The sequence below is a fragment of the Pyrus communis genome, chromosome 16, assembly GCF_041283825.1.
Source record: "Pyrus communis isolate YQ-2024b chromosome 16, ASM4128382v1, whole genome shotgun sequence".
NCBI lineage: Eukaryota > Viridiplantae > Streptophyta > Magnoliopsida > Rosales > Rosaceae > Pyrus > Pyrus communis.
In genome coordinates this window covers 507774-535537 of record NC_142580.1, presented here as the reverse complement: position 1 = coordinate 535537, position 27764 = coordinate 507774, and the positions used below count along the sequence as shown (strand labels likewise).

The 27764-nt window shown below is 39.2% G+C and overlaps 1 protein-coding gene and 2 pseudogenes across 1 annotated transcript; 1 reads left to right on the top strand and 2 right to left on the bottom strand.

Annotated features, from left to right (window-relative positions):
• Window positions 1-13212: 13212 nt before the first annotated feature.
• Window positions 13213-15236, bottom strand: LOC137730624 (phytosulfokine receptor 1 pseudogene; annotated as a pseudogene).
• A 2340-nt stretch (window positions 15237-17576) lies between these two features.
• Window positions 17577-19921, bottom strand: LOC137730491 (phytosulfokine receptor 1 pseudogene; annotated as a pseudogene).
• Window positions 19922-22390: 2469 nt separating this feature from the next.
• Window positions 22391-27340, top strand: LOC137731036 (uncharacterized). The gene is made up of 6 exons (XM_068470090.2): window positions 22391-23815; window positions 25691-25746; window positions 25830-26060; window positions 26177-26468; window positions 26599-26795; window positions 26911-27340. Exons 1-6 carry the CDS (start codon window positions 22649-22651, stop codon window positions 27062-27064), a joined length of 2097 nt encoding a protein of 698 aa, XP_068326191.1. The 5' UTR covers window positions 22391-22648; the 3' UTR covers window positions 27065-27340.
• Window positions 27341-27764: the final 424 nt, after the last annotated feature.

Here is a 27764-nt window from a genome sequence, read left to right as displayed (position 1 = left end):
GGAAGTCCTAGTGCAATTAAGATTCTCGACCAACAATGAATAAAGCTCCAAAAAGGGGTGAGTTCAAAGTCCTAATGGGAATAGGGTTGTTCGAAGCAAAGTTGGAACGAAACAAGAACTTCCAATCCAGATATGAGTTTAATTTGATCTCAAGAAGGAGTTAGACATCATGCAACAATTCGAGACCTCCAATTCAACCCACAACTACCCTGCGCAAAACCTCTCAAACATCTTGAGATTTTTTATTTTCTTTTTCTCGCCAACACATCTTCAGTTTGGATAAACAGCACTGTGAAGGCAACCGACGAACACCTTCAGTTTGGATAAACAACACTGTTGCCATAGAATCAGCCGACCGAGGAGCACCTTCAGTTTGGATAAACAGCACTGCGTCGAGGCTGATTGGTTACCTATCTAAGTCTCGGTCGAGAAAGGTTTTCGAATCCTTATTGGCAGAGGTCATCTTATTAGCCTTCTCGGTGAAGTAAAGTGTTACGAGTTACGGCATTCGGCGTACTGGACGCCGAATGATTTTACGATTGGATACTCACAAGTGAGTTTCAGAGTTCGGCATTCCGACGGCTGAACCACATTCACCATCAAGACATACATCACCTTTGAATACTTGTGTCCGTACAGTCTGGTGTCGATTCGACGTGCTTACACTCTTACGAATATAATCACTGTGACCGAATCGGGCGCCGACGATTTGTGAACTTCACAGAATTAGCAGCTTTGTCTTTAGGCTCGAGAATCCAAAGGCCGAGATTTGTTCCTTCCTCGGCTGCAGTCGCAAGATAAAGAAGTCAGCAACGCGCTCAACGCAACATCAACAGATTTTACTCCTCGGCTGAGCTTGGCCGACGAGTTGGCACGCCCCGCATTCAACCGAAGGACGTAGTTAGCTTATTAATTATTCAGCCTGCACGCCATGTAGGCTTTGTAATTTTTAGGGTCAACAATAGTATTAGACCATATTCATATATCATCTCTAACCGAAGATGCTAAACATAATCGCCTCAATAATTTATTAGTTTTAAGTTTGTATTTTAAATTTTATTAGTTAATTTAATTAAACAACTTTTGGATGGTTTCAAATCTAGCTGTTGAATTTAAATCAATTATTGCAACTGAGGAATTGGCTCTCAAAAAATAGGCTAAGAGGCTGGCTACATTTGGCCAGTATGATATCTCTTTGGCCAAATAATGTCATGGCCCAATCTTCAGTTGAAGATGAATTTTTTGATAAATCAAACCATTGTTTAGCTTTTGGACCATTAGCCACTCCATCAAATATGGCCTCAACAGTGCGGTTTTGAGTCAAGATTGCCAATCAATGTACCAAACGATGCTTATATGTAGAAAATGTGATCCATGTCGTCTGTCACTCATCATCCACATAATTACGTACTATAGAAATAATAAAGGAGAAAATTAATCTTATGTTTCATTAAGTCTTAAGATTTGGTTTAAAATTTAGTTTTCCTAGATGATCTGTTATTTAATTGTATTTATAGAAATAAGGATTAGTCACTTAGTAGTTAGTGGTCTAGTAGTCTATTCACTTATAAGTGAGAGATCTTAGGTTTGATTCTCGTCAAAAACGAAGTTGAACCACATTATTGCTAATCTATTGTGAGTCTAAACACATGCCTTCCCCTTTAGTGTAGATAATATCGTTTATTAAAAAAGATAGAAATAATGATTAAGTTTTTAACTTTTAAGAATTAGTGGCTAAATTAATCGCATTTATAGAAAAGAATGATTAGGTTTTTAACTTTTAAGAATTAGTGGCTTACACTACATGCTTTAATAACCACTAGACTCAATCTTCTGCACTTAAAATGGGTGTGGTTTCTCTATGCCTCGATCATTGCTTTACACATATTAAATTTATGACAATAATACATGTCAGTCATTACTTGAAACCACTGAGAGACCACATTCATTTTGTATACGGCCCTAGACACTAAAATTTTGGGTGGGTGGGAGGCTGAATTCAGGGGCCCGAGCTTTTAGATGTTTATTTCTTTTGTGTGTATACGTATTGGTCAGTTGGTCCTCATAAGCTAGAATTTGGAGAACTTATGGCACCGGTGTACTGCCAAAGAGAAGCATATGTAAACGAGGGGAAATTGAGGAGCTCCTTAGGACATGCTCCCAGACAAGTATTTTGCCAATCCGTATCCCTTACAGTATTGTTTTATTGTTTTTTTTTTTGGTTAATCTCAGTTTACTACTTTGAAGTTTCTTAGTTTTTAACATTTGATACATGAAGTTTTTTTTTTATCCCAGAATGGTACTTGAAGTCATAATTTTGGCATATTTTCATACATCCGTTAAGGTTGCTGTTAAATTAGTTGTTAACTGGTGACGTGGCGTCCACGTGGACAATGACTGGGCGCCATGTGTCAATATGGGCCCACATGAATATTAAAAAAATTATAAAATAATAAAATTTATTTATATATAAATAATAATAATAATAATAAATAATAATAAATAAACCTTGGGTCATCTCCTACCTTCCCCGACCCTCCCTCCCTTCTCTCCTCCGCATTGTCAATCCCTCGCTCCCCTGATCCCTCCCTCCACCTCCCCGACCCACATTCTCCTTATCCTCCACCCTCTTCACCTCCCCCTCCTTTCTCTCTCCTCAGATCAATCCAACTTAAAATTTAAAATTTAAAAACCTAAAAGAAAAAACCCCAACCCGACACCCAAATTATCACTTTGAAGGCTTGGAAGGCGGAAGGGTTGCTGGGCTTGATCGCCAGAGAAATTGATGAGCTGTTGGGCAACCACGAGGATGTCGTGCGCCGCTAGAAACGCAAATCTGCAGCCATGGCTGCTTTTCCAGTTCCTGCTACTTTAAACCTTTGACATTAGTGTCGTCCACGGGTTCTGACGATCTTTCTCCTGGATGACCCTGAAATTCCAACGTGGAGGTGGAGGGAGGGATCAAAGGAGTGAGGGAGTGAGGGTGTAGAGGAGAGAAGAGAGGGAGAAGAGAAGGAGGGTCGGGGGAGGTAGGAAATAACCCAAGTTATTTTTTTAAATAATTTTTATTTTTTTATAGTTTTTTAATATTCATGTGGGCCCATATTGACACGTGACGCCCAGTCATTGTCCATGTGGACGTCACGTCACTAGTTAACGGTTGATTTAACAGCAACTTTAATGGATGTATAAGATGCCTCAAAATTACGACTTTAGGTCCCACTTTAGGATGAAAAAAATTTCATGTATCAAATGTTGAAAACCAAGAAATTTCAAGATAGTAAACTAAGATTAACTCTTTTTTTTTTTTTTTTTTTTGTTACATTCAAAAGCATCCACCTCCATCATTTAAAATAACTTCTTGCACACAAACTCCCACCTCTCACCATTTAAGTGTGAGTGTGGTGCCTGGTGCTGAAATTCCTCACTTTACAACAAAAATACTTATTTTTTTGGGTAATACTACTGTTTATTCATTCCGTCACGAACATGCAAAATAATAATAAAAAAGAAGGATGTACTCTCCTTAAAAAGTCCAGATGTACCTATCTATTCCAATAAAACATGCTATTCCAAATACGAATCCGAAACACACTCCTGCAATAACTCCGGTATAATCCTTGCTTGATTTGCCGTACCATGTTCCCAAAGGATCATCCTGTCCGGATGGACAAGGCGCAACATCGTAGCGGCAAAGATTGTTCCCTTCAAAACTTGAACTTGAGAAGGTCAAAAATTGACCTGCTGTAGGGATCTGATGCGAGATTTATACGCACACAAATTAAACCCTCTTTTTGTCGATTTGTAGTATAAGTATAAGTAGGGATCGTTCTGGACCGGGGATTAGGAGGGATTGCAAATCTCTTGGAAACTGACTCAAAAACGTAAAATAAAGTTTAAAACACTAAGACAAACCAAAAACTCAAAATGCTTTAAAAACACAAACTAAATTGAATTCTAACTAAAATGAACATTAAAGCAAAAGGGGGATTGAGGTTTTTACGAAAATTGAAATAACGAAACAAGTTAATAAACTAGACAGAATGTAAATATGAAATTTATGGATGAATGCTAGCTAAGGGGTTCATCTCCATACATGTTACACTTGCATACAAGATTGATTCTCAGTTGGTCTTTCGATAAATTATGAAACTCAACGCCCCGGGTTAATTAGGTCCGCTTAAATTAACCGTCAAGTTTTCCTTAAGTTAATGAATTGGATGGGTTAGCGCAACGCAATTCACCACATTCTCCAAAAGTCCTTTACGTGAACAGCACAATAAAGATACGATCAAAGATCATTAAGCATTATGAAAACTATAAGTGTTGACGAGGCATTCGTTACTATGATGAGCATGAAACTCGTGCCAAGAATTCGTTTAACGCGATTGTTTATAAGCAACCTCCACTACTTGTGAATATAAGTTCATAACGATTAGGTGAAATTCACTTATATTCTAGCGTCATATTTATGCATGAAAATTAAGCGCGCATTCTTAATAAACATTCATAAATAAATTATCAATCAAACGGTTAAACAAATTGAATTCAAAACTTATGAAATTCCAACGAAAGGTAATCAAATCAAAATGCAAGTATAAACATTTATTTCGAATCACCCCCTAGCTAAAGGGGGGTTTATTTCCTCATAACTTTGAAATTAAAGAAACACCTAAACATTCCAACAACTCAAACTTGAATTGTATGAACGTTTAGGCACTCTTCTCTTCCATTCCTTATACGTACAAAACAAAGAGAATTAAAATGAAACATTGAAATCAAAGAATCGCCTAAACATTCCAACAACTCAAACTTGAATTGTATGAACGTTTAGGTCCTCTTCTCTTCCTCGTTGTTGTAGCATATGGTTCTAAGGATAGTTGGTTTGGGGGAATGGAAGTGTGGAATGGAGTGAGGAGTGATGGAAATGGAAAGATGGTTTTTGGATTACAAGGGAACTCACGGCAACAAGGGGGGGTTTGGATGTGTTTGTGGTATGTACAATGGAATGGATGTGTTGTGTGTGGAATTGTATGAAAATGAGATGTTTCTGAATGAATGAATGCAAGGGTATTTATAGGAGTAGTGGAGGGAACATATGGCTATGTCATTTGTAGGTGAAGTAGGTGGATGTTGTAGGTGAAGTAGGTGGATGTTGTAGGTGAAGTAGGTGGATGTTGTAGGTGAAGTAGGTGGATGTTGTAGGTGAAGTGGATGTTGTAGGTGAAGTAGGTGGATGTTGTAGGTGAAGTAGGTGGATGATATGTTAAGTGATAAGTGATAAGTGATATGATATGTGGTTATGATATGATAAGTGGTTAAGTGGTGATGATAAGTGATAAGTGATTAATGTGATATGATATGTGGTGATGATAAGTGATAAGTGCATGTGGGTTAACTAATGAAGGAAATGCATGTGCAATGACAATGTGTTAGAATGGATGTGTGTTATGCATGGCATGATTGGGATTAGGAAAGGTTTAAATGTCCTAAAACTAAAGAGAACAAGGTTCCAACACTTTGGCTCCAATTAGGTCTTCAATTTCGTCCAACACTTTGGCTTCAAGCATAAGCTATCCGTCCTTAGCCCAAAAGTGCTCCAAAAGTCTCCAAAATGCATCTTTTTGCTCCTTTAGCCCTTTGGACCTACAAACACACGAAAATAGCTTAAAGTACTAAAATAACTAAAGAAACATAACGTAAATGCACGAGAACAAGCCATTTAAGTCGCATGAATATGCTCCTATCAAATACCCCCACACTTATCTTTTGCTAGTCCTCGAGCAAAACAGAAAGAAAAACAAAACAAAACCAAACGAAACAAAACAAGTAAAACACAACCTAAACCTTCCAACAACCGTCTTAGGGATTTCCAAAGCACATGACAAGTTAAAAATCATCATTCCCACAGATTTTTGCCATCATTACACTTAAGTACATTCTTAATCATAGTCACCACATACTAGTTCACAATTAAGCATTTAAAACACATTTCGAATGTAGTAACATGCCTTAGAGAAATTGCTCAAATCCTTACAAGATATGCACTCGTTTTTCACACAGATTTTCTGACTACACACCCTACACTAGTTATATGTGAGAAGATTGATGTAAACATGTAGACGAACACTCACATATGTTATAACAAGGAAAGCATTTTCTGGATTTACGATAATGACATGAATATGATCTCATGAATGGAATGCTACTACTTAGAATGAGAACCAGTGATTCCATAAGCTCATATCAATTTCAAACTCCACATTATTGAACACATAACGATCAAGATAGAAGTCAAAGGGGTGTAACGGGGCTAAAGGTATTTGGCTAACAAAGAAGGTATATGGAAAACAAAGGTTCTTAAAGAAATAGCGAGCAAAGCATTTGAATTAACGTAGAATTCACTTTTGAATGAAAACTCAACTTTTGAACAACAAGGGGGAACAAGCTCTTTTTTTTCTTTTTTTTTCTTTCTTTTCTCTTCTTTTCTGTTTTTCTTTTTCATATGTTTTTCACAATTTTTTTTTTTTTTTTCTTTTCTTTTGACTCTCAAAACATACAAACTTAAGAACAAACTTTTACTCCCCCACACTCATTTTCTTGCAAAATGTACTCAAAAGGAATTCATTTAAGTCATGCTCACTATCTTTTAAGAACAAGGGTACGGATGGTCCTAATCTAGGCTAGGTAAGGGGTGATATGGTTAGCAAAGAAAATAGGTTAAACGAGGCTCAACGGTGTTAAGACTTACAATATATACGAAATATGGGAAGTAAGGCTATTTGGCTATGGTGGCAACTACACAACTTCATCTTGATATATGTTATGCAACTCAATATCATGCTTTGAATGAAACGGATATAAGTTCTAGCATTTAGTTCTATCATGATACAATTGCATTCTAAGTAGCAACCAAGCAAGGAATAATGAGATCATTCAACAACTTTAGAAAACAAAGAATCACAGAAAATAACTCTCCAAAGAAGGTAATGGCTCGAGTCTCACAGGGTTGTAGCGTTTGTTTGAGTTCCTTCCTTCAAGCATGTTACAAAAACGAATTTTTCTTTTATGATTGCATGTGAAGTCATACATTATAACCATAACTAAGCATAAACCAAGAGTAAATCAAACTTTTCTCTATGTTTATAACTCTTTTTAACAGTCATGCAATTACAAACCAAATCCTTATCATTGTGTTGGAAGGTACCCTAAGACACAAACTCACAAAAACGACTCAAAACACTCTTTTTAGGCTTTTCAAAACAATTTTTCAAATTTTTATGTGCTTTTCGGAGTTATAAAAACAAAACATACTAAAACACTCTAAAACAACTTAAAAACACCTTAAAACAGCAAGGAACAACATTTGAAGTTATGGGTGATAAAATCCCACGAATTTGCATTAACAACATTAGTTACCCCCCCCCACACTTAAATCAAACATTGTCCTCAATGTTTTAAGCATAGATTCACACAAAACATAAGTAAACACACAAACAACAACTAAACATACTAAACATGGCAGAATGTAATTAACAAAGAGAAGAGTTTAGGGACGCAAATCTGGTTATGGAGTGTAAATTCCCTCTTCTCTTTGTTGATTGCATTGAGGCTTGATCTTGATGATTCCACAGGCTTACTCTCGAACTGGTTTCCGCCCATCATTGATTTTCCTTTGTGCTACTTCTTGAACTGGGCAGCAGGATGGTTCTTTTGGTCTCCCCCGAAGGTCTGAGCTTACCCTTTTGGTCTGTTTCTTTGTTCAATCTTTCCAATTCGTATTGAAAAGGGTTGGAGGATAACTCAGCCTATGTTTGTCTCCACATGCTTCAATGTATCATTTTCACTTGCCTTACTCGCTCTCCTTTGCAGAAGTGGTCCCTTCTCCGGAAGTGTATCAACCGTTGAAGATGACTACTCGAGAGCAACGCTAGGTAAGCAATCAGGAATAGATTCCAGGCAGTTGGCTCCAGATCGGAAGATTGACTCCAAGTGCCGGCTGATTGCTTCTTTTACTTTGCCATGCGAGTAAGAACAAGGACAAAGAAAAAGACAGGGAAAGAGCATGATATGAGATACTTTTGCTTTTGACCTTGATGATATGAGATACCTTTGCTTTGAAGAAGCGGTGAATGAATCAGCACATGCTTCTATCCGCCGTTTCCTCCTGGGTCATATGTACTCCAGGCATTTGGTATCATCTTTGGGGAAGAAGAAAGAATTGAGTCTTTCGAAAGGCTTTGCTGGGAGTGCGCCCTCAGAGGTGAGGGAGAGTTGGGCATTTTCTTCAGGTTTGCCCTGCCATAAAAGACGAAGGTCGACATATATAGAGATAATATCAAGTGGTGGTACTTTTTACCCTTGTCGACAAACATTTTGATCCCGCAAATTCGGCTTTTTGAAATAGTGGCGCCTCTTCGATCTTTGAATTCGCCTCTTCGATTTCTGAGCAGGCGCCCCTTCGATTTCTGAACGACGCCCCTTCGCTTTCTGAACGACACGTGGTAGTGCAGATGCGGCTCCTTTTGACAAAGCTGCACGCGTTTTCTGAAAAGCAGAGAAAGCGTCGCCGAACTTTGCGCCTCTTCGATTTCTGAGCAGGCGCCCCTTCGATTTCTGAACGACGCCCCTTCGCTTTCTGAACGACACGTGGTAGTGCAGATGCGGCTCCTTTTGACAAAGCTGCACGCGTCTTCTGAAAAGCAGAGAACGCGTCGCCTAAATTACGCCGGAAATTCCGGCTTTTTGAATTGATGGACGCGTCGCCTTGGCATTTTATAGAGCTATCGATCACCGCCAACATACACACTCTGAAGATTTCCCATTCCTGAAACTCGACTCCGGCCCTTTGTGAAATTTTTAACTCCATCCACCCCTTCTCTTTGAACACTTTTGAAAAAAATGGCAAACTCATCGAACCTTAGCTTAGATTTGAGTCTCAGCAGCGATCCGGTTGCGCCCCGTCAAGGTAATGTATGGCGCCCTTCTTTTTTATCTTCTAACGGTCCTCTTTCAGGTGAAGACTCTGTGATGCAGGACGCCACAACAGCTACAATAGTAGCTAAAAACCTCCTCACTCCAAAAGATAGTAGGCTGCTGTCAGGACGGTCCGATGAGTTGGCCGTTCAAGAGTCCCTCGCACTTAGTGTTCAGTGTGCGAGCTCTGTGTCCAACATGGGCCTACGCCTGCTTGCCCGCTCCCGTCAGGTGGAATCGTTGATGGCAGAGGTGGAAAGACTTAAGCAAGAGATCCAGCAGCTTAAGTACGAGAATAGAAGTTTGCATGTGCTTGCAAATAACTATTCGTCGGGGATGAAAAGGAAGCTTGATGAGCTGCAAGAATCTGAGGGTCGAATTCACAGTGACCGTCAAAGGCTTGCGTCTTATCTCCAGAGGCACCTTTTTCCTGGGTCATCCAGCGCTTGGCCAAGTATTGAGGCCTGGAATGCTCTAGCTCCGATGCCTCCCGCTCCGATGCCTTCCGCTTCGATGCCTCCCGCTTCTATGCCTCCCGCTTCTGCGCCTTCCGCTTCTGCGCCTCGTAGTGGGACTTCACGCAAACAACCTTTGTGAAGCTCCACCTTTCTCCATGTTTAGTATCTTTCTTTTTTTCTTTTTCTCTTTTTTTTTTATTTTTTTTATTTTTTTTATTTATTTTTTATTAACATAAATAAAATCAAACGGCATGGAATTGGTCCTTGAATGGAAGGTGATACTTGAAGTGAACCGGCATTGGTTTGAATTCTAGTGTAGGTGCCTGATTCAAAAAAAATAGCAAGTTAGTATAAAATCTAATGGAATTTGGAAAAAAATACTTACTTGTTTTGTCTGACAAGAACTCAATGACAAATACCACTCCTTTGAAAGTTTCAGGGATATTGGACTTGGCCAGATTGCAAGTGATGGTTATTACTTGTCCAATGTCATCAAATTTAACTTTTTTGGATTTTGTGGTTTCAAGAACGTCCTCTTTGATGGATTCATGACATTCCCTACTTGTCACCTTTGGAAGGGCTTCCAAGATGTCTTTTTCACCTTCTTCTTCCTTGGAAGTCATGAATCTGCAAGGAATAGGGTTAAAAATAATGAAATTTGGAACAACCATACCTGTATTAGATGGCATAGGAGCAATAGGAGCCTCCGGTAAAGGTGTTTCCACCCTTTCCGTGGGTTGGGTGTATTCCTCTTCCTTGTGATTTGATTTTGATGGTTGAGGGTCCGTTCCAACCTCCTTGTCACTGCTCAACATGATTTCCTTGGCAGTTTCAAATTCTCCCTTCTGATTTGCAATGGTTGAACTAGGGAGTTCGCCTTGGTCGCAAAATTGTCCTTCGAACTCCGCTATCTGCCCAATTTGCTTTTCCAGAGTAGTAAGTATTTGAAAAATCGTATCATTATCATTTGAATTACCTACATTACTTTGGGCAGGTTGTGGTGGCTGCATAGGCGTTGAATAGAGCTCCTCATACGGCTGCCAATATCCTTCTTGTTGAGCCTCATTGTCTTGATTTTGTAAGCCCTGCACCAAACAAATTAATTCATCAAGCTTTTGATTATAATTTATTGACGAACATAAATTTGGTTGGGCATATTGAATATGAGGTTGTGGTGGCTGCCAATATCCTCCTTGTTGAGCATTTTGAGGTTCCCACCACATAGAGTTTGAATGATCACTCCAATCCGAATTGTAAGTATTGGAAAACACGTTATTCCTTGATTGAAGATTAAATATATCAACTCTTTGCATTTGGGACCTTTCCATGAGTTGTGACAAAAGAGAAGCATTATCAAGTGCCATCTTGTTCTTAACAAACAAAACACAAATAAAAAAAACTAAATCTAAAAGACAATACAGAAACAAACAATCCAAGGGATTAGCAAATTTTCTAATCCCCGGCAACGGCGCCAAAATTTGATGCGAGATTTATACGCACACAAATTAAACCCTCTTTTTGTCGATTTGTAGTATAAGTATAAGTAGGGATCGTTCTGGACCGGGGATTAGGAGGGATTGCAAATCTCTTGGAAACTGACTCAAAAACGTAAAATAAAGTTTAAAACACTAAGACAAACCAAAAACTCAAAATGCTTTAAAAACACAAACTAAATTGAATTCTAACTAAAATGAACATTAAAGCAAAAGGGGGATTGAGGTTTTTACGAAAATTGAAATAACGAAACAAGTTAATAAACTAGACAGAATGTAAATATGAAATTTATGGATGAATGCTAGCTAAGGGGTTCATCTCCATACATGTTACACTTGCATACAAGATTGATTCTCAGTTTAAACCCTCTTTTTGTCGATTTGTAGTATAAGTATAAGTAGGGATCGTTCTGGACCGGGGATTAGGAGGGATTGCAAATCTCTTGGAAACTGACTCAAAAACGTAAAATAAAGTTTAAAACACTAAGACAAACCAAAAACTCAAAATGCTTTAAAAACACAAACTAAATTGAATTCTAACTAAAATGAACATTAAAGCAAAAGGGGGATTGAGGTTTTTACGAAAATTGAAATAACGAAACAAGTTAATAAACTAGACAGAATGTAAATATGAAATTTATGGATGAATGCTAGCTAAGGGGTTCATCTCCATACATGTTACACTTGCATACAAGATTGATTCTCAGTTGGTCTTTCGATAAATTATGAAACTCAACGCCCCGGGTTAATTAGGTCCGCTTAAATTAACCGTCAAGTTTTCCTTAAGTTAATGAATTGGATGGGTTAGCGCAACGCAATTCACCACATTCTCCAAAAGTCCTTTACGTGAACAGCACAATAAAGATACGATCAAAGATCATTAAGCATTATGAAAACTATAAGTGTTGACGAGGCATTCGTTACTATGATGAGCATGAAACTCGTGCCAAGAATTCGTTTAACGCGATTGTTTATAAGCAACCTCCACTACTTGTGAATATAAGTTCATAACGATTAGGTGAAATTCACTTATATTCTAGCGTCATATTTATGCATGAAAATTAAGCGCGCATTCTTAATAAACATTCATAAATAAATTATCAATCAAACGGTTAAACAAATTGAATTCAAAACTTATGAAATTCCAACGAAAGGTAATCAAATCAAAATGCAAGTATAAACATTTATTTCGAATCACCCCCTAGCTAAAGGGGGGTTTATTTCCTCATAACTTTGAAATTAAAGAAACACCTAAACATTCCAACAACTCAAACTTGAATTGTATGAACGTTTAGGCACTCTTCTCTTCCATTCCTTATACGTACAAAACAAAGAGAATTAAAATGAAACATTGAAATCAAAGAATCGCCTAAACATTCCAACAACTCAAACTTGAATTGTATGAACGTTTAGGTCCTCTTCTCTTCCTCGTTGTTGTAGCATATGGTTCTAAGGATAGTTGGTTTGGGGGAATGGAAGTGTGGAATGGAGTGAGGAGTGATGGAAATGGAAAGATGGTTTTTGGATTACAAGGGAACTCACGGCAACAAGGGGGGGTTTGGATGTGTTTGTGGTATGTACAATGGAATGGATGTGTTGTGTGTGGAATTGTATGAAAATGAGATGTTTCTGAATGAATGAATGCAAGGGTATTTATAGGAGTAGTGGAGGGAACATATGGCTATGTCATTTGTAGGTGAAGTAGGTGGATGTTGTAGGTGAAGTAGGTGGATGTTGTAGGTGAAGTAGGTGGATGTTGTAGGTGAAGTAGGTGGATGTTGTAGGTGAAGTGGATGTTGTAGGTGAAGTAGGTGGATGTTGTAGGTGAAGTAGGTGGATGTTGTAGGTGAAGTAGGTGGATGATATGTTAAGTGATAAGTGATAAGTGATATGATATGTGGTTATGATATGATAAGTGGTTAAGTGGTGATGATAAGTGATAAGTGATTAATGTGATATGATATGTGGTGATGATAAGTGATAAGTGCATGTGGGTTAACTAATGAAGGAAATGCATGTGCAATGACAATGTGTTAGAATGGATGTGTGTTATGCATGGCATGATTGGGATTAGGAAAGGTTTAAATGTCCTAAAACTAAAGAGAACAAGGTTCCAACACTTTGGCTCCAATTAGGTCTTCAATTTCGTCCAACACTTTGGCTTCAAGCATAAGCTATCCGTCCTTAGCCCAAAAGTGCTCCAAAAGTCTCCAAAATGCATCTTTTTGCTCCTTTAGCCCTTTGGACCTACAAACACACGAAAATAGCTTAAAGTACTAAAATAACTAAAGAAACATAACGTAAATGCACGAGAACAAGCCATTTAAGTCGCATGAATATGCTCCTATCAGGATCACCCCATACAATTCGTTGTCAGCAACACTAAACTTGGACAAGAAGCTAAGGTCAACCAACGAAGGCGGGATTATCCCCGAAAGCTCGTTATGTGACAAATCCAGAATCTCCAAGTTCACCATCTTAGATAAACTACTCGGAATTGGTCCTGATAATCTGTTGTTGTTCAAATCCAAAACATGAAGCAACCTCAACTTCCTGAAGTCTGGCCAGATTGCTCCACTGAGATTGTTGTTGCTAAAGTCCAATGTAGGCCGAAGGCTCCAAACTTTATTGTACTGCAAGTGCAAGCCTCGCCCACTCACATTCATCCACATGAAAAGAGGGAAAACAGGGGAAGGTTCTTCAATTGAGATCCTACCCGCAATGAGGCACTGAAGCCCTGTTATGCTTCTTGGGATTTCGCCGCTGAGAGAATTGTTAGATATGTCCAAGTAGAAGAGATTGCTAAAATTGCCAAACCAGACTGGAATTATTCCTTCCAATTGGTTCCATGATATATCCAACAACTGCAATCTGCTGCTAGTACTCAACCATTGGGGTATTACACCTGTGAGCCTACAGTTTGCAATAACAAGAACCTTCAACTTTTCAAAATGAAGGGTTGGATCAGCAGGAAATTGTTCACCGCGGAAGTTCAAGGTGAGAACCAAAGCAGTCAGGTTCTGACACTGCTGTAAAATTTGAAGTACATAAGAGATATTGGAAAGGCTAGAATTTGACAGGGAGAGGTAAGAGAGGCTATGGAAATTCTTGAAGCTTTCTGGTATTTCGCCAGTGAAGTTGTTACGGGCAAGATTGACATCACTCAAATGTCGACAAGAAGGAAGATTGGAGGGAATAGGCCCATCAAACTTATTGGAACCGAGATCAAGAGAGGTCAAACTAATCATTGCTGAACAATTTAGAGCGATTGAGCCCTGCAATGAATTGTTTCTCAAATTAAGCAAAGAAAGAGTCGATGAACTCGACAAGGAAGGAGGTATCTGACCACCAAACCTATTCGAATGAGCTACAAAATTCTGTAATCTTCCAAGGCTGTAGAAAACATCCGGGATTGTTCCTGAAAACCCATTCCTTGAGATATCCAAACGAACAAGGTTAACGAGGTTCCCGATTTCTTCGCTGAGTGGCTCGGCTAGATTGTTGTCTTGAATGCTCAATTGGGTTAGCTTTGGCAGCCGAAATAAAGCTTTGGATATACCATCATCTGTGCCTGTAAGATAATTTGTACTCAGGTCAAGGTCCTCCAAGGAAGTACAATTGCCAAAACCTGGTGGAAGATTGCCAGAGAAGTAGTTAGCGGCCACGTTGAGTACCCGAAGTTGAGTAGAATTGTTGTCACAAATGCTGCCAGGAAGGGAACCATTCAAAAGGTTTTGAGAAATGTCAAGGAACTTGATTGAAGGTAAATCAATACCAAAAGGAATGGGGCCGGAAAAATCATTAAAGCTCAAGTCTAAGAGTTCTAAATTTCGCAAACGGAAAAGGGCAGTTGGAAGCGTGCCTATGAGGTAATTTTGAGAGAGATTGAGGGTTCTAAGCTGGTCCAAGGTGCCTAAAGATGCAGAGAGATTGCCTGCTAGTCTTTTACTTGGAAGCTCCAACTTAACCACTCGAAAGGTATCGATTGAATTGTTCAATCCAATTCCGAGAGAGGATGAAGAGTTGCAAGTGATGCCTTCCCATTTACAGCAATCAGATGAGAAACTGCTTCCCCACCCGTGGATCACAGTTTTTAAACTTGACGTGAAATCCTCCAATGCTTTCACATCATTTGGATTGCATGTCAAGTTCTGAGAGCTCAAGATTTGAGCTTGGAAGCAAAAGCCAATAACAATCACCACCCAGAAATCCTGAGCATCCATATCGCAGCAACACGCAGGCAAGTTCTCAACACACCCACAAGAGTCTAGAGAGAGAGAGAGAGAGAGAGAGAGAGAGAGAGAGAGAGAGAACCAATTAGCAGGAAGAAGAACAGCAATATTAATAAAAGAGAGTGATAGTTCAAACACGCTCTCTTTTTTTGACAAAAAAAATACACGCTTTCTTTCACTAACCTCAAATTTGAATTAGTCTGTGGACTAGATCTTGTGGACTTTAATCTTATAAATCATGGACTACTAAAATCACCAATCACCGAAATTTACGGATTCTTTACCAAACCAAAGGAATTTTGTTTGGAAGGATCAGATTCACTTACAGGGAGAAGCACACCAAACGCAAATTTGTGGAAAAACTCCTTTCACGTTCTTTTCGAAAAGTCAATTAAAATCCTAAACCCAATCTATGAGTGATTCTGTTAATGACTTTCAAAAGGATACGAAAGATCAACTGCATAAACCTGCTCCATAGAAATTAGAGAAGACTTGGCCCCAATTTTTGGTTTTTTTTTTTTTTTCAAACAGTTTTTAGGAAAATCACTTATGAAAATGACTAGGGTTTAGCCATGATGTTAGTAGTGCAAAGACAATGCTTATCTCCATCCCTCTCTGCAATTTTCTGGGTTCTGGGTGTTAGAAAATAAAAAATTAATCGAATAAAATTAAGAAAAAATTAAATTCCGGGTTCTAAGTTCCCAAGTTGGTTTTAAAATGCTGAAAAAAAAATCATATTAAATGGAAAATTTGTATCTTTGGTTTTAGGTTCTGAAGGTTTCTGTGTAGCCCATGTTCAAGAGAATGGGCTTCTAGGTCTGCCATTGTTGATTTGGGTTTGGACCACTTTATGCTTTTGGCAGGCTCAAAGGCTTCTTCAGTCGTCGCTTCCATGGAGGTTCTCCGCCTTCTTGGCCGTCTCCGGGGCTATGCCTTCGAATCTGTTGTCATGTCGATGATCTTCCCATCTCCATACCTCACCTAATCGAAAAATTAAACCCCCACCCACCCTAAATTGCATTTTCGACATTCTCTGGGTCTTCAGCTTTTCCAGTTTGCAATTCGAGTTAGTGAGAGAAAGCCATTTGGTGATATGTGGTAACAGAAATGCATATCAATTTATTTGGGTCATGTTTTATCTTTGTATGTCTGCATCCAATTGATGAACTCAACATGTTAATGCTTTCTTTCACATGATCTTTACAGGTTCATTGGCCGTTGAGATTACAAAGAATTTGATTCATTTCGTCGAACTGTAATGCTCGAGAAGAAGAAACCATGCTTTTATTACTTCTTTTTTAGTGATAAAAGGGATCAACTTTGAATGTCGTCTAATTATTTGTCTTTATCAAGTAAATTAAATGTTGATCGAAGAAGCTCATATGGTTATGTTTTGTCTCTCCTTTCAATGCGTGGGGATCCCGTTTAATGCTGCAAAAAGTATGAAAGATATATGTGATAGACATTTTGCACGAATAAAATGATGATTAGCAACTAAAGAAAAAAACTTTCACACGCGTATATGATAAAGAAATAATCTTTCACATGCATAATTTATAAAACAATTTCTTACTAAATAACAATGTTAAACGACTAAAGCAATTAATCTTTAAGAGCGCGTAACATCCGTGATTACAAAAATGCTTCTTGCACGCACAATATATTAAAATATATCTTAACAACTACAATAAAAAACAATTAACACATGACATCTTTAAGGATGTGTAGCATCCGTGATTAAAAAAAGACCTCTCACCACATGTAAAAGTCTGCAAAGAAGGTTAAATGTGTAAATAGGCATGAGCACAAGTGAAATCATAACTTTGAAGGCACAAGTAAGGACCTCCATTAGACTCAGGGGAGGTAGTCTTAAGCCTGCCCAAGACACTCAAATTTTAGGTGGGTGGGACCTGAATGCAGAAGTGGAGCTTTTAGGTGGTTTTTTGGTGTTGCCTATGAGCACCAGAGAATAATCATAACTTAGAAAGCACAAGAGCCTCCATTAGGCTCAGTGGTTAGTCTTACGGCGGCCCAAGCCGCAAAAATTGTGGGTGGATGGGGCCTGAATGTAGGGGTGGAGCTAGGTGGTTTTTTTGTGTGTGCATGTTTCCATCAATTGGTTTGACAGTCGAACCTCATCAATACTTTTAAGTTATATTGAAACATTGTCAACAATGTCACGTATTAATAATACAACATCACAAAAAAGAAATGTGTTCATTTTTTTAACTTCTCAAAGTTATTAAATAATTCATCTAACCCGTCAAGCATATGTAAGAGAGGGGGAATTGAGGAGCTCCACAGGACATGCTTCCACCCAAGTAATTTCCAATTCGTATGGACCGTATCCCTTACAATTAACCTTGTTTTGTTACATTCAAAGGAATCCACTTCCCATTACTTAAGTTCTTGCATACAAATGCCCGTATGCGGCACCTCTCACCGTTTATGTACAAGTGTGGTACTCATCATTTGTGTGTGAGTGTTGCTACATACAGATAATCTGATGCTAGAATTAACCAAAAGCTTACTAGTTACAAATCTTTATACTTCTATTTTTTTTTTTTTTTGAAATACTACTCTTTATACATTAGGTCACGAGCATACAAAAGAAAACATAAAACAGAAGGATGTACTCTCCTTAAAATGTCCAGACGTACCTATCTATTCCAATGAAACATGCTATTCCAAATACGAATCCGAAACACACTCCAGCAATAACTCCGGTATAATCCTTGTTTGATTTGCCGAACCATGTTCCCAAAGGATCATCCTGTCCGGATGGACAAGGCGCAACATCGTAGCGGCAAAGATTGTTCCCTTCAAAACTTGAACTTGAGAAGGTCAAAAATTGACCTCCTGTAGGGATCACCCCATACAATTGATTGTCAGCAACACTAAACTTGGACAGGAAGCTAAGCTTAACCAACGAAGGCGGGATTATCCCCGAAAGCTCGTTATGAGACAAATCCAGGGTTTCCAAGCTCACCATCTCAGATAAACTACTCGGAATTGGTCCTGATAATCTGTTGTACTTCAAATCCAAAACATGAAGCAACCTCAGCTTTCTGAAGTCCGGCCAGATTGGTCCACTGAGATTGTTGTTGCTAAAGTCCAATGTAGGCCGAAAGCTCCAAACTTGATTGTACTGCAACCCACGTGCACTTACATTCGACTTCATGAAAAGAGGGAAATCATAGGAAGGTTCCTCAATGGAGATCCTCCCACTAATGAGGCTCGGGAGTCCGGTTAAGCTTCTCGGGATTTCCCCCGTAAAGGAATTATTAGACACGTCCAAGTAGAAAAGACTGCTAAAATTGCCAAACCAGGCTGGAATTGTTCCTTCCAAATGGTTCCACGATATATCCAACAACTGCAATCTGCTGCTAGTACTCAACCATTGGGGTATTACACCTGTGAGCCTACAGTTTGCAATAATAAGAACCTTCAGCTTTTCAAACTGAAGGGTTGGATCAGCAGGAAATTGTTCGCCACAGAAGTTCAAGGTGAGAACCAAAGTAGTCAGGTTCTGACACTGCTGTAAAATTTGAAGGGCAGAAGAGATATTGGAAAGGCTGCAATTTGACAGCGAGATGTAAGAGAGGCTATGGAAACTCTTGAAGCTTTCTGGGATTTCGCCAGTGAAGTTGTTACGGGCAAGATTGACAGTATTCAAATGTTGACAGGAGGGAAGATTGGAGGGAATAGGCCCATCAAACCGATTGGAACCGAGATCAAGAGAGGTCAAACTAGTCATTGCTGAACAATTAAGATCAATTGTGCCTTGCAACGAATTGTTTTTCAAATTAAGCAAAGTGATAGTCGATGAACTCGACAAAGAAGGGGGTATCCGACCACCAAAAAGATTTGAATGAGCTACAAAATTCTGTAATCTTCCAAGGCTGTGGAAAACATCTGGGATAGTTCCTGAAAATCCATTAGTTGAGATATCCAAACGAACAAGGTTAATGAGGTTACCGAATTCTTCGCTGAGGGCCCCTGACAGCTTGTTATCTTGAATGTTCAACTGGGTTAGCTTTCGCAGACGAAATATACCATCACCTGTGCCTGTAAGGTCATTAGCGCTCAGGTCAAGGTCCTCCAAGGAAGTACAATTGCCAAAACCTGGTGGAAGATTGCCAGAGAAGCAGTTAGCGGCCACGTTGAGTACCCGAAGTTTAGTAGAATGGTTGTCACAGATGCTGCCAGGAAGGGACCCATTCAAAAAGTTCTGAGAAATGTCAAGGTACTGGATTGAAGGTAAATCGATATCGACAGAAATGGGGCTGGAAAAGTCATTAAAACTCATGTCTAAGACCTCTAAATTTGGCAAATGGAAGAGCGAAACTCGAAGCGAGTGCTTGAGGAAATTGTGAGAGAGATTGAGGGTTCTGAGCTGGTCCATGGTCCCCAAAGATGCAGAGAGATTTCCCAGTAGCCTTCTCTTTGGAAGCTCCAGTTTAACCATTCTATAAGTATCAATGGAATGGTTCAATCCGAGAGAGGACGAAGAATTGCAAGTGATGCCTGCCCATTTACAGCAATCAGGTGAAAAATTGCTGCCCCACTCTTCAATCACAGAATCTATACCGTTCATGAAATCCTCCAATGCTTTCAAATCGTTGGGATTGCATGTCAAGTTCTGGGAGCTCAAGATTTGAGCATGGAAGCAAAAGCCAATAACAATCACCACCCAGAAATCCTGAGCACCCATATCACAGCAATACACGGTCAAGTTCTCAACAAACCCACGAGAGTCTAGAGAGAGAGAGAGAGAGAACCAATTAGCAGGACGAAGACAACAATAGTAATAAAAGAGAGTGATAGGGGAGTAAAAAGGATCAGGATCCCCTCCTGATCTTTGTATGGGAACCTCATGATCAACAAGTGTGGACCGTTTGGAAGAAAATTCAACGGCTATAATTATTATAATTTTAAAGGAATCCTTTGTTTATAACCGTTAGATTTTCATCCAACGATCCACACTTATTAGTCATAAGAATCTCCATACAAAGATCAGGAGAGGTTCCTGAACGCTTGACTTTGATGTCAAACGCGCTTTTTTGACTAACCTCACATTTGGAATTAGTTTGTGGACTTTACTATTTTATAAAAGAGAGATTATGGATTCTCACCAAACCAAAGGAATTTGTTTGTTCCTTTCATGATCATTACCAAACAACCACTAAAGATATCTTAAAAGTTATTGTCTATTTATTTGCCGTGTTCAAATCTTGCGCCATGAAAATCGGAGAAGACTTGGATGGTCCTCTCCTAGTGATTTTCAAACGGACATGAAAGATCACACTACATAGTTATCGCCGATTGATTTTTTTTTTTCTATTCATTTGATCTGATGGCTGGAAATAGAAAGGGTTGTTGCTGTGAAAATTTCCAAGTGCACAATATCATCAAAGTAATATAGTAATAAGTAGAGTGTTGTTCTAACAAAAATCAAATTAACCTAAATTTACTATTGTGATAACCTTCAAACTAAGATGAAATAAAACAAGACTTAAAGTGACAAATTTAAATATGCAAAGAGATGAAATGCAAATAAAAATAACAATTGATCAAACATAGAGCAAGAGTGAATGAATTAAGAAAGATTAATGGAAACACAAGGACATGAGGTTCCTCATTCTCAATCCCATCTAACTACGTTCTTCGTATTAACATCAAATTATTCATGGTAATTGTCAATTATGAGAAGCAATCTATTAAACTCAATCTATCAGTCACAATTTAATCGTTCACACAAATAATGGACAGTTATCTGATAACAACAACGTACAATAACAATTACTCAACATGAAAAATAATCGAGATTGGTATAAAATAACGAGAATTAGTTGATAATAAGAATACACCCTAAACTAATAAAAAGACTTAGTTCATGATGGAATTAGAATACGCAACGTTGAAATTCAAAACAAAGAAAGAAACAACTGAAATTCCATTCTCCACTCCGCAGCAAAGTTAGAATTCTCCAATTCTTTCTTCTCTCTCGGCTTCCGTATGCGCGCAGTGTGATTTTGTAGGTCTCCTTTCTTCTTTCTGCTAATACGGAACTTGCACCGAGAGGACTATCATGCATAAGTCCATTCCAATGGGCCAACCATTTGAAGCTTTGACCGGTCGTATTCATCATTTGTATCTCATTTATCCAGCCCAAAACATTAAACACGGTCCAATTTGACAATCTTCGGGTTTTTATGTATTTAGGCGTTCAATTCCATGTTTTGTTCTCAAACCGTAATTCCAACCCAACCCATACAAAGCGTAGTAAAGCTAAATACAAAATTATGACTAAACAATGAGTAAAAGAGGTATAAAATATGTGTAAAATATTATTCTAATAAATGTACGAGAAGTAAAAATGAATACGTAGAGAGCACATCCAGAATAAATGTATTCACCCTTCTAACAAAAAAAGAATATCCTGTTACTTACTACTTGAGACTATTTCTATGTAGACCACGTTTTGAAAAAAATCAAAGTCAAAAATCCAAGGACTACTGCACTTGTTAAGTATCTCCGTTATTGTTAAGGTAATCAACTAAATTTGGCCGGGTCTTATGCTGCCACTTAGACTCTTGCCGTGTCAATGGAACTACCTTCCTAAATTCTAATTGCTTTCTTTTTAGACTAGTCGCCCGTACCTAAACTAACGGCATTCCTAACGAATCCTTTTATTTACCAAAAACCCCTACTCGATCATGGTTTAAGTAGGGATATCAACTGTTTGGTTTTGAATTGGGGGTGCCAATGCGTAGCCGCCCCGCATCGTGTATATGGCTCCCTCCGTACAATACGATATCGTTTTGCGTCGAAAGTTCCTAATACCACATCCGTCCTGATCCCTAAAGTTATAAGTGGACATATACTTTAATGTGTTCAGAACGTGGAGCAATACATCATATGTTATCATACAAGTAGAGAGAATTCTCCTTCAAGCATCTCTCTATTTGTAAAACTACATATGACGTATATAATGTGTTCCGAACATACCGAAAAATGTCTCATTATCCAGGAGATTTCTGCCATCCCTGGGTTCTAGGGTTATTATAGTAAATGCAAACCAATTGAAAACCATATAGTACGGTTCAAGTGGGGTCGGTGATATATTTTAGGTTGGGCCGGCGACCCAATTGGATATGGCCTAAAAGAGTCCAATTGTCTCAACGTGTTTGACCTCTTCTTGTTTTTATAAAACAAATAAATAAAATAAAATGGGGATTCCATAAATGATAAACCTCAGGGCATTTCCTCCATAAAACCTCTCCGATTTCATCGTTCCCTCTCCAACAAACAAAACTCCCTCTAACCCATTTTTCCTTTGCTTTCTTCGCTTCCCTTTTCGTCCACTCTCCTTCTCCCTCCTCCTCGTTTCTATCTCTCTCTCTCCCCTCCTCCTCCTCTTAGGGTTTCCAGTTTTCCTTTTCCTAAAACAGAAAAATCTTGCATTTCCTTGCGAAAAAGGAAATCAATGGATGTTTCCACCAATGGAATCGGGAACAATGTCGTAGAGGTCAGATTTTGTAGACCCACCGGAAAGTTAAATGGCGTGCCGGCGAGAAAGCCCGAGAAAACAATAAAGCGTTCAAATTCTATCCCCAACGGCATACCGAAACAGAAAGATTACGAGGAGGAAGAGGGAGATGGCTTTTCGGAAATTGAAGTTGCACATGCAAATGGAAATGGTTACCTGAAAGAACGGGACGACAACGTTTCGCCCACCTCGATGATCGAAAAGTCGGACGAGTTTCAAACGGTTTCTCCCGAAAAAGCCAAGCACGTGAAATTAGCCGTTGAGACGCCCGATACAGCAGGGGAAGGGATCCTCCGTCCTCACGCGCACCTGCCGAAGCCAGAGGCGCCGCCCGGGTTGTGCTCATCGCCTCCCGATTCTCCAACCGACGAGGCTTCGAATAACCAGAAATTCGGCGTCGACGTGCCGGCGATTGGGAAGCTCATCCGGGAGCGAAGCAGCAATTTCTCGGCGGCGTTCGTGAGGAGGCTGTCGTCGCTGAAGGACCAGCACCTCAGTAGCAACGGAGAAGAAAATCTGAAATCGAAAGACGTGACGGAGTTTCATCTCTCCGGCCTCAAGGTGACGGTCAAGCTCAAGAGCGAGTCTGACGACCACCAGCAGCCACAGGGACAAGCGGCGCTGAAAGGTCGAATCAGCTTCTTCTCCCGGTCGAACTGCAGGGACAGCACGGCGGTGCGGAGGTTTCTGAGAGAGAAGGGGCTGAAATTCGTGGAGATCAACATCGACGTGTATCCGAATCGCGAGAAGGAGCTGGTGGAGAGGACGGGTAGCTCGTCTGTACCTCAGATTTTCTTCAACGAGAAGCAGTTCGGAGGACTGGTGGCACTCAACTCGCTGAGGAACAGCGGCGGATTTGAACAGCGGTTGAAGGAGATGCTCAGCTCGAAATGTCCCGACGATGCGCCTCCGCCGCCGGTTTACGGATTCGACGATCTGGATGAGGAGGAGTTGACGGACCAGGTGATGGGGATAGTTAGGGTGTTGCGGCTGAAGTTGCCGATTCAGGACCGTCTGATGAAGATGAAGATCGTAAAGAACTGCTTCGCCGGGAGCGAGATGGTGGAGGTCCTCATTCAGCACTTGGACTGCGGACGTCGAAAGGTACGGACCCTCCCACCAATTTCCAAATCTGTTTTTTTTCCACTGTTATTCTCTGTGTCGCGGACCACCGTAACCACTGGACTCGCAGGTTCTTATCCTGTCATTAAATTAAATCCCGCGGGACCAGTTGGTTACAATGTGCCGCGCAGCAGTAAAATCTAATTGCTGGCCTGCTGCGTATCGAACCGCTGACTAGCCGCGGTTTACTGATTACGCGCTAATAAAAAATTAGTAACCGTTAAAAGATTCAGCGAGTTCTGGCCGTTGTCCTTTCGGATAAACCCGTGGGCTTCGCTTGGCGTCTTTCTCACTCAACCATAGCCAACATAATCATGACGACCATGTTGGTGTATGATTATTAAAATACAAAATTACAATAAAAATAATTGATTTAAGTTAATTGTTATTCTATTTGCTTAGGAATAGTATGGGTTACCGATCCAAACCTAGTTGATATATTTTAGTGTTTAGTTGTACCTAGCTTAGTTTTCGTAAACATATCATGTCAATTATGTTATGTTAGCGGGTTATTATTAGACAACTCAATAACGATTCAATTCGTTAACAGGTTGTATCATTTCATCTCGGGTTAATAAGTCATGAAACAAATTATCATGTCTAAAGTCATAATATGAAAAATGATATTTTAAAAGTAACCGGATAACTACTTAACTCTTTAACGAGTTATTAAACGATTCGAATTGTTAATGATTGGCTAGAAACCGTTTTTTTTTTTTTTTTTTTTTTTGTATTGTTTTGTGTCGAATTAACGAGTCGTGCAAAAAATTACCAAACCTAAACCAGCTAAAATTTCCAATTCAATAAGTTTTAGCCTAATTTGTGTGAAAAGCTTGCATCACATGTAAGATTTCCCGAAAACAATGATGGCGTCCACCATCCACAGTATTATTGGGTGAGTGCTATTATTATAAGGAGCTTTTCACTAGGTCCACTCTCTTGGGTTAATTATCTGGCGCTCCTCCTTGGCATTCAATTCGACCCCTGTAAGAAGGAATTTTATTGTTCAGGTAACCGAAAGACATACTAATGTGAGGGTAAATTTAGGTTGCAGCTTAGAATTTTTCCTAGTGAGAAAGTAGTGGAAAATTAGGTCATAAATTTTTGGTGGACCATGTTTTTGATGGAAGTTTTATATACCTTTTGAATGACTGGTTGTGTAACCAACGGCTTGAAACGGAGAACAATTTGTGTGATAGGGTATACAGTTAAAGTAGCGTTTCGTGTCAATAATATAAGAATATGCAAAGAGAAATTAAGACATGTCTTTGTATTATTATTAGAAAATATCATCGCGGCGGTGAACACGTGTCATATAAGTCCTCCTTGAAATGATCACTTATGAAACAAGAAAGGTTGTGGTGGTGCATCCATCAATATATGTTTGAACTTTGACGGGATCCCATTGCATATCATATCATATCATGCATAACGCACTCAATCATATATAATTTGGCTCCTTCCCACCCTAGGCCATGACTCATGCCATGATTCATGAAAGCGTAGACGTAACGTTTTTGACATGGCCCCCAATATGTTGTCCTTTTTCCTATTTTGCGTATGTAGGAATTTCAAAAGTTGAATCTGGCAACCTTGTTTCATAATTAATAGGAACTTGACCCAGTTTTCAACCTCTTGTTTTAATTATGACGTATAATTATTATTTAGTCCCTCTTAAATCGTCTTTTGTTGAAATTTATTAGTTTTTATATTGCTCGATCCTTGAGTGTTTTCAGTCTGTATTTTAGATTACATGTGAGACATTACACAGATGTTTCTTTTATCTTAAAAAGCAAAAAGTTTGTCCGTTGAGTGTGGAGTTTAATGATTTGTGTTTACAACATATGACAACTGCAGGCAGTTGAGATTGGAAGGCAGCTTGCCAGGAAGCATTTCATTCATCATGTCTTTGGGTAAGAAAAAATCTGTTCAACCAACTGAAAACCAAAGACACTGATTTAGTTTTCTCGATAAGAACCCTTTTGTATTTGTGCAGGGAAAATGATTTCGAGGATGGAAACCATTTTTATCGTTTCCTTGAGCACGAACCCTTTATTCCCAAATGCTTTAATTTCCGGGGATCCGTAAGTGACAGTGAACCCAAGCCTGCAGCGAAAGTTGGCCAAAGCCTCACCAAGATCATGTCTGCCATACTCGAGTCCTATGCCTCAGATGACAGGCGCCATCTCGATTACATTGGCATTAGCAACAGTGAGGAGTTCCGAAGGTAGGATCAGTCGATCGTTTTCCTGGATTTATTTTGTTAAACTAAAGTAATTTGGGTATATTCTACTTGTTTATGTTAAATTTGCTTCACCAATTTCCTCCCTTCTTTAAATGCAGGTACATAAACTTGGTTCAAGAACTTCACCGAGTAAACCTTTTTGAGCTCTCAAAAGATGAGAGGCTAGCTTTCTTTTTGAACCTCTACAATGCAATGGTCATCCATGCAGTTATCAGGGTAGGACGTCCACAAGGTGTAATCGAAAGGAGATCATTCTTTTCCGACTTCCAGTATTTAGTTGGAGGCCATCCTTATTCACTCAGTAGTATCGAGAATGGGATCCTCAGAAACAACCGTAGACCTCCTTATTCCTTGGGCAAGCCCTTTGGGGCAGGAGACAACCGTACAGAGGTGAACAACAATCTTCGATTCTTCTGTCTTATCCCCCTCTAAATTCTAACTTCATACATTTTATTTTGTTCGCATGCAAATTCTCAACCTCTGATGAGAGTACTAAGTTTCATTTCATCCTTCAATCCAGCTTGCCTGTGCTAGAGTGAATCCATTAATTCACTTCGGACTTTGTAACGGGACAAGGTCAAGCCCAACGGTAAGATTCTTCTCACCCCAAGGAGTTGAAGCTGAATTGAGATGTGCAGCTAGAGACTTCTTCAAGAGCGGCGGCATGGAAGTGAACTTGGAGAAGAGGACCGTGTACCTCACCCAAATTATTAAATGGTGTGTTATCATTGATCAAGTCTACCTTTTTCGTTGTTCATTTCCAAAAGCAACTGTGATGGTTAGACAATGCCGAGGATGAACAAATATTGTGCGTGTGTGTTCATTTGTGCAGGTTCGATGGCGACTTTGGACAAGAGAAGGAAATTCTAAAGTGGATCCTGAATTACTTGGATGCAACCAGAGCAGGTCTTTTGACACATCTTTTGGGTGACGGAGGGCATATAAGTATTGTGTACCAGAACTACGATTGGTCCATGAACTCTTGAGCCTGCGAAACCTGTTTGCTGCCGTTGTTTAAGAACTGAAACTTATCACAGGTGATACATATATAGATATAGATACTTGCTTACCTCAATTTTTGATAAAGAGAATTAGAGGATTTGTTGATTTGAATTGGTTGTGAAGAAATGGCAAGAGAGAGAGGGAGGAGAGGGGGGAAGGAATGGGAGTATGTAACGAGATTTCCCTTGTAAACTTCTTCTCTTATGAGTTCAGTTTTTTGGATGCAATGAAAAGCTAGTTTTAGATAAAACAACAACAAAGCGTTATCCTATTAAGTGGGTTCGAATGTATGAATCCAAGAACGTCATTGTGCTCGGTTATACGTCAAGTTTTCTGTTAGCTCTAAGTACTCTATATTTTCTTAAAGTCTTTTTTTCAAGTCTTCCGAGATCTTCATTGACCCTTTTTATCTTAATCATCTGTCTCATAATCATACTTTTCAACCAGATCCAATAGAAATATTCATTTGTTCTGAAGCTCTTTCAAATCGATTCAAAAGGTGTTCATGTTTTTATACATAATTCAAGCAAAGCTTATGCCAACGGTGAATGATTATGAAATAACACCTTGAAACCTATCACGTGACAAATTTTAAGCGCGTGTTAGTGTCATTCTATAAAAAAACGCCTAGATTTTGAGATATTTAAAATGGGCTTGACTAAAAGGGGCCCAGAATCAGATTTT

What these genes read in the sequence shown, in the direction of transcription:
- LOC137731036 (XM_068470090.2), top strand. Translation starts at nt 22,649, where the DNA reads ATGGATGTTTCCACCAATGGAATCGGGAACAATGTCGTAGAGGTCAGA. An exon ending in TTCATTCATCATGTCTTTGG is followed by an intron (nt 25,747 to 25,829) that starts GTAAGAAAAAAT and finishes GTATTTGTGCAG; the next exon opens with GGAAAATGATTTCGAGGATG. An exon ending in CAGGAGACAACCGTACAGAG is followed by an intron (nt 26,469 to 26,598) that starts GTGAACAACAAT and finishes CCTTCAATCCAG; the next exon opens with CTTGCCTGTGCTAGAGTGAA.